The 13,902-nt window shown below is 32.9% G+C and overlaps 3 protein-coding genes across 5 annotated transcripts in view; 2 read left to right on the top strand and 1 right to left on the bottom strand.

Annotated features, from left to right (window-relative positions):
• The window catches only part of LOC103572280 (probable phospholipid-transporting ATPase IA), a 60,495-nt gene that overhangs the window by 6,026 nt on the left and 40,567 nt on the right, over window positions 1-13,902 (bottom strand). The gene's annotated exons all lie outside the window — the stretch shown is intronic.
• LOC128667861 (uncharacterized) lies at window positions 8,131-8,786 on the top strand. The gene is made up of 2 exons (XM_053739612.1): window positions 8,131-8,214; window positions 8,413-8,786. Exons 1-2 carry the CDS (start codon window positions 8,184-8,186, stop codon window positions 8,784-8,786), a joined length of 405 nt encoding a protein of 134 aa, XP_053595587.1. The 5' UTR covers window positions 8,131-8,183.
• LOC128667860 (uncharacterized) lies at window positions 8,874-9,754 on the top strand. The gene has a single exon (XM_053739610.1). It carries the CDS (start codon window positions 8,874-8,876, stop codon window positions 9,477-9,479), a length of 606 nt encoding a protein of 201 aa, XP_053595585.1. The 3' UTR covers window positions 9,480-9,754.

The following is a 13,902-nucleotide window of genomic DNA, read 5'->3' as shown; positions in this document are numbered from 1 at the left end:
TCCCTCTATTTCTGTTTCTCCACCATTGCACTGCTCCCATTTTGCTTTTTTTCTTAGCCATCTTTCCACTTCAAGTTCTCTTCTTGTTTTTTCTTCGCTTATCCATATCCCTGACCCTTTCATAATTTTTTTCCTTTCTAGCATGTTTTCTTTTTCCTCGCGCGTCGCATTTTCTATTATCATTTGTCTTCCTTTTTGTGTTATTATTTTTTTTGTCTCTAATCGGAACCTCAGTCTTCTTTCTATCGTCTTTATCACATCCTCTACTCTATTATATTTATCTTTTTCATAGCTTATATGTATATTTGGTCTTATTTTCTTCCTTTCTTCCCATTCTTTTTTTTGCTCTTCCTCATTCAATTTCTTTGGTTTTTCTTTTCTTATTTTATCTTCTTCCTCTCTCCTCCATTCTCTCGTCTTCCCTGCCTGCTGATCGTGCATCCTCCTTGCCTCTTTTATGAATTTCTCAATTTCTGCTTCGCTTTTTTTCCTCGGATCAGCTCTTCGTTCTCTTTTTCTTTCTTTTTTCTCTGTATTGATTGCACTCGTTTGACTTATTACGTCCTCATCGCTTGCGTTCATGTTTTGGGCCTCTTTCTCCTTTTGTGCGTGCCCTTTTTTCTTCTTACCTGTCCTCTTCTTCTTTTTATTCCTGCCTTCATCGTCTTCACCATCGTATTCTGCGTCGGCTTCACTTATTCGCAGCTCGTCCTCGCTTATCAATTCCAGGCCGTCGCTCGTTTCTTCACTTTTATTTCCCTTGCTGCTCTTCGCTTTCATCCCTCCTATTTCTATCATCATTTCCCTTTTTATCTTCTCTAGCTGGTTTATCAGTTTGCTCTCTAACTCCCCGAGCCTTATTTTATTTGTATTGCAGCATTTACATGCGCATTCCCCCTCTCTCGTTTCTACTCCATTCTGTTTAGGGTTTATCTTATTCATTACCCACTGCTGTGCTGCGCTTTGTGCTGTTTTTTCTGCCTCTCTTAATTTGTCTCCGCTTATGTTTTGAGAATTTTTAGTATCTACTAAGCCCAAATTAGCACCAGTATCGCCAAGCATCCACTGGGCTTTCAATTTACAGATTTGATAGATCAGGATAACCAGACACGCTTTGAACAAAGTATAGTGCATAGCACACGTACCGAGCCGCTATTCGTAAAACACAATATCTTTAGAGCTCGCCTCCAGCGTGCTCTAAACATTTGCTTACGACTCGTGCGTGGACGCTTCCTATCCGACTCACACCATAAAGCCATTTAGTCTAAGAGCCGGACCTACTTCGACCTTCACCGATCCTGCAACCTAATGATATATTTTTTAAAACGCTTAAATAATAGTTCAATACGCCTATAATAGCTTGCCTATCAAAATCCTGACCAGACTATTTTAAAATAAATTAATAAAAATTAAATTTTTTTTAATTTTTTGCTGTTCTTGCAACCTGCCAAATTGTACTCTAACCGACAGCAAATAATGCATAGAATATGCCGCAGTAGCCTTGCCTATCCATTTCTTGACCAAACTACCTGGCAAGCGGGTATAAACAGGTAAGTCAATATAAAAAACTCCACCGACCTATGAACCGCTTGAATTTTATACCAAAATGTAGTTAATTTCATAACAAACACGATGGTATAGGATTGCCTACGAAAAACCAGTCAGTAATATCCATTGTCATGCTATGTCTTCTTCTAACGCACGGACTTTTGCCGCTCGACTTTCTCTCTCGCGCACTACTGTTTGCTCCGATTTGTAAACTTCAAAGCCTGACAATGGATATTACTGACTGGTTTTTCGTAGGCAATCCTATACCATCGTGTTTGTTATGAAATTAACTACATTTTGGTATAAAATTCAAGCGGTTCATAGGTCGGTGGAGTTTTTTATATTGACTTACCTGTTTATACCCGCTTGCCAGGTAGTTTGGTCAAGAAATGGATAGGCAAGGCTACTGCGGCATATTCTATGCATTATTTGCTGTCGGTTAGAGTACAATTTGGCAGGTTGCAAGAACAGCAAAAAATTAAAAAAAAAATTTAATTTTTATTAATTTATTTTAAAATAGTCTGGTCAGGATTTTGATAGGCAAGCTATTATAGGCGTATTGAACTATTATTTAAGCGTTTTAAAAAATATATCATTAGGTTGCAGGATCGGTGAAGGTCGTAGTAGGTCCAGCTCTTAGACTAATTAAGCTTGACGAATAATAGCTGACTTAGTCTGCTCGTTACGCAATGTATTGTGGTCCCTATTGGGACGATTCTCTTACTAGAGAATAGACCACGGAAATTGCTCCCACTACCGAACATTTATTAACTGCGCATGCGTACATAAACGTGGGAGAACCTTCAGCACACAAAACATCCAGAGTGGGAGTAAAAACCGACGACACCCGAAGTCCAATCTCTTGTTGGGATGACAATAATAATACACTACAAAACATTGTTTACACAGTATACTTTTATTATCATCTGTATTAATTAGTTTGTCTCTTTTCCGGAATGACCTTAATTATTATAAATAAATATTACTTGTTGATGTTTTTCTAATAAATAAACTTACATAAGTAAAATAAATTTTATAATTTACTAAAATAATAAAATTAAATCACTAATAGTAGATTCTTTTCCACTGAGAAAAATTATTCATGAATTCGAGTTAATCATTTCCTTTGTGTACAATTCTTGATTTAAGAACATATTTTTTAGATCAACGATCAAATACATATATATTAAATTCAAGTAATTATATTTAAGCAAAGATGGTAATTTACTTGATTTAAAAGAATATATGATTGCCGCTGTAACAATACAATTTTTTTTTTAAATCTAGTAATTTTTATTTGCAACTGCGAATTATTTTTTGTAGAGTGTGATTATATTATCATAAAATAAAACTAATTTTTTTTCATCATAATTTACTTTTTATAAAAAAACAAAAGACCAAAATAGAAAAAAAAATATGCTACAATAATTTAAGTACAGTCGACTACCCGTCTTAAGCCTGGTTCAGGGAACGTATAGTACAGGAGTCTTAGAGGAACAGTAAGGTGCAAAAAATTTGAAAAGTTTTTAAATTTTGTGTTGTTTGAAACAATATAAACAATGAGAAAAAAAAATTGTTACTGGAAAAAAACCTATGCGGCTATTTTTTTATAAACAAAAAACACGTTTTTGGTCACGACCGTGTGACAGGGTGGTTTGCCTTTCGATTGCCTGGTCAGTCAAATTAAATTTCGCGCTTCATTATTTTACGCACCAGCCCTTGCGACGATCAAATTTTAATTACTTCGCGCAACGGTGAGGGTAGAGGCCCAGCGCACTTCGTCGTCAGGCTCATTTCTCCAAAATTAATTATAACCTGCCAGCTGAGCCGAGCAGTCATTCAAGTTTAAATTCAGCTTCGTTACCAATTTTCTTGGACAAGTTTCTTATTCAGGCAGATGCCTCAGCATAGCAGTGGTTTTTTTTGTGAATTTTGCGACAAGGTTTGAGGTTCAACTTCCTTTGCTGATTGCTGTTGGAGTCTAAAAACATCATGGCTCGTCACCTCGGTGAAGTCGACGTAAGTTCCACTAAATAAATTTCATTAAGTTTGTCAAACACGCGGTTGATTATTGAGTTAAAGTTTTCCTGTTGTCGTCTTCGAAAGATTTATTTTATTTTATTCATTTCAGATTTCTGTGCATGCGGAGAATTATTTTATTCAACAGGTTTAATTGTCAGGGTGTTCCCCTCGACGTGCGTTAATAATTTATTAAAGAGATATTTTAGAAGTTCATTAAACTTATTTACATAAATTTAATTGAATTCTAAAATTACTGTTCAAAAAAGGATAAGTTAACCAAACGCGGCCCCGATTAAAAATACTCATTAAAAAGTATCGAAAATTATTTCAATTCTTTTCAATCCATACGGAGATTTTAAAAAAATTTGAATGGAATTCAAATTTCGATCATTTGGATACTTTGTAATTCTTGAAATGAACTTCAAAAGTATTGAAAAGAATTCAATCTTTCATCATTTCAATATCTTCCAATTCCAAGGTGGAATTGATAAGTATTGAAAAGAATTCAATCTCTCATTATTTCAATACCTTTAAATTTCAAAGTTGAATTCGAAAGTATTGAATGGAATTAAATTTTTTATAATTTGAAGTTTTTTCAATTTTGATATAGAATACAAAAGTATTGAATTAGTCATTTGGCTGAAGAGGTGAGCCCGTATACATTTTGTTGGCCAAGCCGGACCAAACTTTTTCTTACGTATTTTGGGCCAGGGATCACGAAAATCGAGTCCATTTTGATCAAAAGTGGTGCAAAAAATTTTTAGTAATAATTGAATTGTTTAAATTGAAATATCTCCCGAACCGCTGGTTTGTTGCCCATACAAAGTTTGGAAACCGACCCTTGGATAGCCCATCGCCAGACGAAGCATGATGATTAACGGCCAGTCATTGACAACTTTTAATGGCCCATGAACGGCTGAATATACAAATGATAACTCCGGCCCATTAATGGCACTCAACTATCGGCCGATTAATGGCAGCCGGCAATCAGCCAAGCATGCAAATGAATTTAATTAAAAAAAAATTTTTTTATTATTATCATAGTAGAAGTTCATCATCATTAGCCTTAAATTATTCAAGTGAGGTAAATAATGTTAAAAAACCTCGATGAAAAATTTTGCTGGGCTCTGGGCGCGATCTGCCGTCCTTCTGATTACTGGGTCCGAACGATAGCTGGACGAAACTACTAATGTCGAACTGATACTTCTGAATGATCTAGGTATTCATTCTACTACAACCACTCGATTTTATGAAATAAAAAGAGCAATTTAATTAATATTTTCGATTTTTTAGAAAAAAAAAAAAAATAAAAAAATAAGAATTTCGTACTATTTTATTATATTTTTTTACAATTACAATTACATAATTTTTTTAAATAAAACTTATTAAATTAAATTGATTATTTATCAAGAACCCAGTTGAATTATCTTGCTCTACCACCATTATCAAAAATGACATTTATTATAAAAATGTATGTATTATTTTTTTATTAAATCAATTTTTATAGTAAAGTTATAAAATTGCGGTTGTTGATTGCAAATAATAACGGACTAAGAAATATTTTAATTGTTAGTTGTAAATAACTTCAACCGGAAAATTAAAATATTTATCACTTAAAACTTAGTTTAATTAAAAAATCAATAATTATTAATCAAAGAAAACTATAATAATAAGTTATTTGAATATTTAATAATTGGTTAGTAGATTTTTTCATTAAACAAGAATCAATTATGGACCACTGCATGGAGAAATTCATCAACAGTGGCCCAAAGTTGCAAATCGATAATCAGCCAGTCATAAGCCGTTATATGACTGTTGTTTCCTTTACGGGAAGTCATATTCTGATATGAAATCATGGTGCCATAACATATGCATTCAAAAATTTTAATAGAAAATCACTTCGATTGGTCTACGCTATTTTGATCAAAAATAAAACGGCTGCTGGTAATTAACCAGGTTTGTGCCATTATTGATTGCCAATGCTTGGCCGATCGACGGCAGTCAGACATCGGCCAACCTACGGCATTTTCTCCATTAACGGCGACTTTGTATGGGGCAGTACTCAAATTTACACGAGTTACTGAAAGAGAATTGCTCGAACTTCCTGGTACGGGAAGCAAGGGCATACCCTTACTACCGAGTAAGCAAACAGCTCTAAAATAAAAACTAGGAGTGGGCGATGTTGAAAAAATACATCGACATCGTTATATCGATTGTTTAAATCTCTCAACATTGAACTTCCAACGTTCTATAAAAAAACATCGATACATCGATGTTAAACATCGAGTGTAAAAATAGGTAGGAAAATTCAAAATGAATCTAGCGAAATGAAATTGATCTAATGAAAAAGGTAGATATTTTAAAAGCGTATGAAATATTTATTAAGTTTTTAACATTATCAACAAATAGAATTTTTCGATAATTACTCGTTTTAAATTAGATATATTTATATATATATTAGGGTGCGTCATTTCGGAGCAACATTTTTTTTAAGTGCACGTGGAAAAAATCATAGTTCGACATAAAAAAAAAAAATTTCGCGCAAAAAAAAAAATTTATGTTGATTACTGACCTAGCTCATTGAAAAATTCGATTCCCCATTTAAGTAGCACGGGAAAAGTTTTTTTAATTTTAATTGTATTCTAGTATATAGCCGCAATTACGGCCTTTTACACTTTTTACCTTTATATCGCAAACTGCTTTATTTCTCCTCCTCTGCCTTCCGTTGTGCGGCTGTGGCCCGACCTGTGCTTATACTGTACTGCATCATTACGGTGATGCCCTGCAACCTCCCTTGTGCAATGGAGGTGAAGCTCCAGTGATCGATAGAATTCCCATTTTACCGATCACTGGATCTCCATCCCGCGCCTAGCGATCAGAGACCTTCGTTCGAACCCGACATGTGGCTAAACGGTTACCCAGCCAAGTAGTGATCATGCTCGATGCTACTTAACTTCGGTGATCGCCCGAGCCACGCGCGTGCCGAACGGCTGCCTCAGCCGCTGGGAAAAGTTTTTTTTAACTTTGAGTATTTTTAACTCGTTAACAAATCAAAATCTCAAACAGACTAATACATATTTTTGTAGAAAATTGAAGGTTCTACAATAAAGGTCAGTTATCATTTTTTGATAAATCTACCCGTTCATACATTGAGAAAAAAATTTTCTTCTGACAACTAAATTTTAGTTATGACAACAAAATGATTTGATTGCCCAATGCTAATTATATATTTGGTTGTTTTAACCAAATAATTTATAATCGACCAACAAAACGAATCATTAGAGACTACAAAATATTTAGTAAAGATAATTGTGTTAAGTAGGAAACATAAAATCAGATAGATTGCCTGTAGAGCTTATAAAGTAGTCATAATGAAATACATTAGTGAGCCTTAGAGAATGAGTTGTTAATAATAATTAAATGTTATTTTAAATTGAAAGAATATTTATTTAACAATGAAATAAATGCATATTGAGAATAATAATTTACTTCCTTGACACGTAATTTTTTTTTGTACTTTGACAAAAATTGTTCAAGGAAACATTAATATTAAACATTAATGTCACAGTGTAATACAAGAAACCCCTATATTACTATCAAAAAAGGGTGAGCATCATTCTGTTAAATTGCAGCGGAGAGAACTCGTCTCACAAATGCTTCAAGTTTGGAATATAATAACTCTGAAATAAGTTTCTTACCATCAGGGACACTACAAGAGGTGGGCGCGATCTCGTGGCAAGCACTGAACTACTACCGCTGCTGTTGGTTAGCAGCATAACTTTTTAAATCAATAATCATTAGGTTTAAATATATATATATATTAACCTCGAACCAATATATATATTTATTCTAAATGAATAGTATTTTGGGTCTAACTAATATTTATTAGAGTTAATATAAAAATATTTTGCTTTAATATTTGGGGTTGTTAGCTCTATAAAATAATTTAGTTGTTTATTAAATAAATATTTTCTTAACTTGACCAAATGATTTTATTATTTTAGAGAGAGAATTAGTAATGCCAACCAAATGGTAACACGACTTTATCTCCCCGGACAAAATCTCCCCACGACAAAATCCACCCACGACAAAATCTCTCTAGGATAAAATTTCTAAATTTATTTTTATCAGTTTAATCTCTAATGGTCATACTATCATTTCAACAATTTGACATTCAGTGATTTTGATAAACTGCACAGTAAGTTTCCGTCAAGCTCTAACAATTGACAATGATGTCAAGTTTGGGTTGAGAATTTCCCATGATTTCCAAGTAGTTTGGTCTAGCTCTAAATTAGCTACAACCTCGCGTCAATTACTAGTACCATAGATTTTTAGTAGTCAATTTAACGTTAAATATCTGTACACTTTTCCGTAAACTTTTGATCAACCTGTATAGCTCGGATATTGATGATGTCGATAATATAGATTTGATTATAGTATTTTTTGACTTACCTCCATCTATTATTTAGTGTGTGTATTTAAAATGATAACGTATATATCATATAATATAAGCATTTATAAGTTTGGTCATTTAGATTGGTATTGAGTAATATTGAGTACGTATAATTCAAATTTAATTAAAAATTAAAATTTGTGTTACTGTAATCATTACAATGCCTTTAAAATTAATTAATTCTAACAAAGGTAATAAAAAATTAGTATACGATGGCTACACTTACACTAAACATAAAACTAATAAAACAAATATCACATGGCGATGTAGTGAATATATAACAGATATAAAATGTCGGTGTATCATTCATACTGATAGTGATAATCGTAACGATTATTTCTTTATTTATTTTTCACCATTATTTTATAGTTTATTATTTTAATATTTAGGAAATATTGTTGGAGCTATCCCTGCCCACGAACATGCTGGTGATGCTGTAAAAATAAAAATGGATGTTGTTTCTGTAAGGATAATCAAACCCGCGAAAAAATCAAGTGACAAACCCGTTAAAATTATTTCAAATGAATTAAAAAAAATTAATTCACCCATCGCTGCACGTATGCCAAAAGTTGACTCTATTTCGCGTCGTGTCCAGCGTAATCGACGTAAATCTAGCCCTCAAATTGCTAATCCTTCAACACGCGGAGAAATTATACTGTTGAATGAATTGCGAATGACTAGTAATAATGAAGAATTTTTGCTGTATGATAGCAGTGGATGTGATTCAAGATTTCTAATGTTTGGTACATCAAAAAATTTTTAATTTTTAGAATCTTGTGATCAGTGGTTTTCTGATAGAACATTTAAGACTGTACCATCTATATTTTCTCAGTTATATACTATTCATAGTATGAAAGACAATAAAACTATACCATTAGTATATATTCTAGCACCTCGCAAAACCAAAGCAATTTATAGTAAGTTTTTGACAGTTTTAAAAAACAAATTACAAAATGTTCAAGTTCGGCGTATAATGGTGGATTTCGAATGGGCATATATGGATGCCTTTATGGATTGCTTCCCCGGTGTTGAGATTGTTGGCTGTTTCTTTCACATGACACAGTGTGTGTGGCGTCAAACTCAACAATGTGGCTTACAGAGGCGTTATAATAATGATATGGATTTCGCACGTCATTTACGTATGATAATGGCATTGGCATTTGTGCCCAATGATGACGTTAAAGATGCTTATGAGAAACTTGTGTCTTGGCATTTTTACGATACTAATAGCGAGGAATTAAGTGATTTAGTCACATACGTTGAACAAGTTTGGATTGGCAAAAGACGGTGTGTTGGTCGACGTAGTAAACCCTTATTTGCAATAAAACCATGGAATTGTTATCTTGCTGTTTTACAAGATGAAAGTCGGACCAATAATGTATGTGAAGGTTGGCATAATGGGCTCAATGGCCGTATTCAAGTACATCATGCTATGTTCGGTAATTTTATTAATTAAAAGATGAGCAAAACATAACTGATTTGGTTATGACTCAAATAAAGACTGGATTAAATGTTGCTAATAAGACTCTTCAGGCTTATCGTGATGTTAATACGCGTTTGAAGCGAATTGTACAAAATTATGATGCTACTGATAAGCTTGGTTATTTACGCAATATTAGTGCCTTACTGTCAATTAATTAATTAGAACGTATATTTGATACAACAATTTCAGTATTAAATTTTTAACGCAATAATTTATAATTATTGATACCTAATTAACGTTAAATATTATATTATTATTTGATTGTTTCATTATATGACTAAATTTTGTAATCTCCTGAAATAAAATTATTAGATTATCAATAAAACTTTATTTAATTACTATAGTAGGGTTCTATGAGGATATTTAATAATTTTATTTCATACATGTATGTGTAGCATATTCTATATATTTATGATATACACATAAAACGTGAAAAAAAAAACCCTGAATACGATTTCAGTAATAAGTGTAGAAATCATTATAATTACATAGATTATTATAAGATCTTGTTTATAGAGATCGTTTGAACAGATTTTGTTCTGGAGAGATTTTGCCGTGGGGAGATTTTGTCATGGAGAGATTTCGTCTGGGGGGATATCATGGTGGAACCCAACCAAATAGTCTATTAAATCATTTGTTAAAAATGACAAAATAGATTATGTTGACGTAATAAAATTTAGTTATCCCAAATAAATTTTAGTTTAACAGAATTTAACTAAACCAATTTAATTGTCCGAAGAGAAATTTTTTCTCAGTGTAAGTTGTTGGAGCTCAAAATCGAGCTATAGTAAATTTCGAGACCTTTTTACTTTTCCGGCGAAACTATCAGAGTTATCGTAAAATGTTATAGGATATTTTTTGTTGATAATTTTATTTTCTACAAATTATTTTCAGTAAAGATTTTTCAAATTCCGCATTGTTTTCTAGTTATTTTCATTTCAATGTCGAGCTCTTGAAATCGATCATAACACTACTTTTTTAAGAGCTTGAAATTAAAATGAAAATAACTAGAAAACAATGCGGAATTTGAAAAAACTTTACTGGTAATAATTTGTAGAGAATAAAATTGTCAACAAGAAAAGATTTCATAACATTATGTAATAAGTCTGATAGTTTCTTTTATGTAGCGCGTTCAATTTCCTACAAAAATATGTGTAAGTCTATTCGATCCATTGATTTGTTAAAGAGTCAAAAATACTTAAAGCTAAAAAAAAAACTTTTTCCTGTGTTATTTAAATGGGAAATCGAACTTTTCAATAAGCTAGGTATGTAATCGACATAGAATTTATTTCCTTGCGCGAAAATTTTTTTTTTATGTTGAACTATGATTTTTTTGGCATGCACTGGTAGAAGGATTTATTTGAGAGTAATAAACTAGATTTATTAAAATTCTTGTGAGAAGCTTTTCTTAGACAAATAAATATTTATTAATAGTCAACAAATAATTCTTTGGCGAATATTATCGATAGATGGCTACATATAATCATATGTAGTTGTATATATTAGCAAGAGACTAACTGGATAGTAGTAAGCGTTGCCATACGGCAATATTTTATATAAAATATAAACATTATTTTAAATAATTGTTTGTTAATTATTTAATAAAATAATTTTTTTATTATAATATATTCTTCATCTTTCCACTATAAATAAATCTTTTGAAATATTTTTATTATTTATATTTTTAGAAAATTAGGTTATATCTTCAAATACGTCAAATAAATTAATTATTAAATATTTATAAATCATTTATTATATATTAATAAATATTTTTTTGGTGCAAAGAAATACTCTCTAATAAATAATTTGTTGACTGTTAATAAATATTCATTTGAGCCTGTTCATTAATAAACCATTTGTTAAATATTAACAAATCTTATTAAATCCAAAGAAATCCTTCTATCAGTGTGTACTTGAAAAAAAAAAAAATAGTTACTCCGAAATGACACACCTGAATATCTAGGGGAAGGGGGGGGGGATGGGCCCCTTAAGAAAACAGGCTCATCTCCGCAGTGGTCCTCACTTGTTTTACTTCTTCCTAGCCCCTAACCATGTTTTTGGTCTTCATATATCCCGACTAGAAATTTTGGTGAGGCTAGCTTAAGAATCAGTTTGGCCTGAACTAGGCTTGCCTAACTAAGGCAAGCCTAATTCGTGTCTTATTAGATCTTTATGAGGCAAAACGAACATTGGCATGCCGAAAAAATTCCAGATTCGATTGTAATCACGAAACTCTGGGGCAATGCCGAAGTACGGCATACTATTGGAATTCCTGACTGGTAGATAGCAATGGTAACTTAAGATTTACCGAAGTTTGGTATGCTCAAGTCAGATGAAACTAGGAACGTCTGTGGCAAGTCGCACTCAGGCCTAATATTAGAATTCTTGACTAAAATCGGATTGGGGTGACCAAAGGCTTGCTAAAATTAGGTATGTCAACTTTGGCTATTATTAGGAAAGTCTTCGTCATTGCCTAAGTTAGGTATAGGTATCTTTGGAATTCCTGGCTGGTACCGAATAATATTTAAATAGCATAAATAAACTTAGGAGCCACAATTGGTAGTGTAGCGTAGTAGTTAAAGCGTCGGTCTTTCGTGCGTAGGGTCTTGGGTTTGAATCCCACAATGTCGGTCCTTAATAAGTTTCGCGTTTTTCCTTAAATTAAAAATTTCTAATTTGATTGGAAATTAAAATAACATCAAATTACTACATCTGATGACAACTGCACTGCAAAAAGAATTTTAAACAATAAAGAAGAAAAAATATTTCTTAATTGAGTTAAACAAAATTACACGATCATTACAGTCATACATGACCGTATATAGCCAATTTCTATGTATAAGCATAATGCTTGTATGCGATGCATGTTATGCGAAGTATAGTTTTTAAACCGCTGCCTAAGAAGGAAACCAAATGAGGCAGGTCCTCACAACTGCGTTATTTTCGGGATCTCGACCTAGTTTGGTTGCCTCATTTGGCGCAAACTCGGTGCAAGCTATCACCAGCAAGTATGATTTCCAAACGGCTGTCTAAGAAGGAAGCCAATTTAGGCAAGGACTCGCAACTGCGTTACTTTCGGGATCTCGACCTAGTTTGGTTGCCTCATTTGGCACAAGTCTAAAATTTGGCATGCCTTATTCGGACCAAACCACTGCTTAACTCAAATTTCTAGTCGGGTTTATACTCACACACTAATAAATGTGAAAAATTACGCTCTTCTTTCACTAATTTTGTGTACGTGTAACTTTAAATATATATTCACCAAAAATAAATGTGAAAAATTACGCTTTTTTTTCACTAATTTTGTGTGCGTGTAATTTTGATAATTATTTCTAAATAAATTTTCGGATAAATTATCGTTCGGATGAATTGTCTACAGATGAATTATCGCTAGGATCAATTTCTACGGATCAATTGTCGCGGATTAATTGACGCGGATCAATTATCTTCGGATCATCGGTCGTGTCACCAGTTATTTATAATTACAGAAAGATTTCAATGCAGTATCATTATTTAACGCATCTTTATAACGTCACGTTCATTATGAACGATTTATAGTTGATATCAAAGCAAATTTCGGCTAGTCTTATTTAAAAGCACAGTAATTTCATTCCAATTGATTGGACATTGCCAACATATTTTGTTGCGGTGTATTTGTAGATCGTACAGCTTGGAGCATTAAGGCTGGACCGCACCTAACGAAATCTCGAATTTTGGATTTCTAATTACGTTTTGAATATTTATGGGACTCGAATAATCAAAATCTTTCGAGCAACTTTGTTTTCTGCTTTCTGTCGGAAGCTAAAAACATCGCTGTAATGATGATTAATTAATAAATTATTAAAAATCTTAAATTCGAGATTTCGTTAGGTGCGGTCCAGCCTTAATGCCTGGTCTTTGGATCTACTCTAAAAAATATTCTGACTATGCATTGATGCTCCAAGCTGTTCATATTTATTCCCACTTTGATTTAGCAGCGTTACAATTATAGTCCGAGTATACTTTATATCAAATTTTCATACAATTTGAAATTACAAGTAAAACTAAAGTAAGTTACAAATTTTTATGCATGCAAAATCAGGAAACATTGGAAATGCAAGTAAACTCTGACGCACCTCTGGCGGTTTTGAATTACGGTGGAAACACCACGGAATTTCGGTGGATTCACCGTGGTTACACGGTGTGTTTGTGCCATTTTACCACCGTGGTTCCACGGTATACCCATGATGGTCCCACGCTGTACCCATCCTGATTTCACGGCGAGCCTACCGTGATTTCACGATGAACCCGCCGTGATTACACGGTGTACCTATCATGGTTCCATGGTGTACCCACCATGGTCCCATGATGTATCTACAAATTTTATTCGAGGTCTCTGACCGTTAGGTCTGGGATG

Source organism: Microplitis demolitor, chromosome 5 (assembly GCF_026212275.2).
Source record: "Microplitis demolitor isolate Queensland-Clemson2020A chromosome 5, iyMicDemo2.1a, whole genome shotgun sequence".
NCBI classification, from domain to species: Eukaryota; Metazoa; Arthropoda; class Insecta; order Hymenoptera; family Braconidae; genus Microplitis; species Microplitis demolitor.
Note: the sequence above shows the minus strand (reverse complement) of the source record. Positions and strands in the feature narration are given on the sequence as shown.

Bases quoted from the DNA above. Each gene is read 5' to 3' on its own strand.
- LOC128667860 (XM_053739610.1), top strand. From the start codon at position 8,874: ATGAAAGACAATAAAACTATACCATTAGTATATATTCTAGCACCTCGC.
- LOC128667861 (XM_053739612.1), top strand. From the start codon at position 8,184: ATGCCTTTAAAATTAATTAATTCTAACAAAG. The intron at 8,215-8,412 runs GTAATAAAAAAT...TTTAATATTTAG, and splicing joins ATTAATTAATTCTAACAAAG to GAAATATTGTTGGAGCTATC.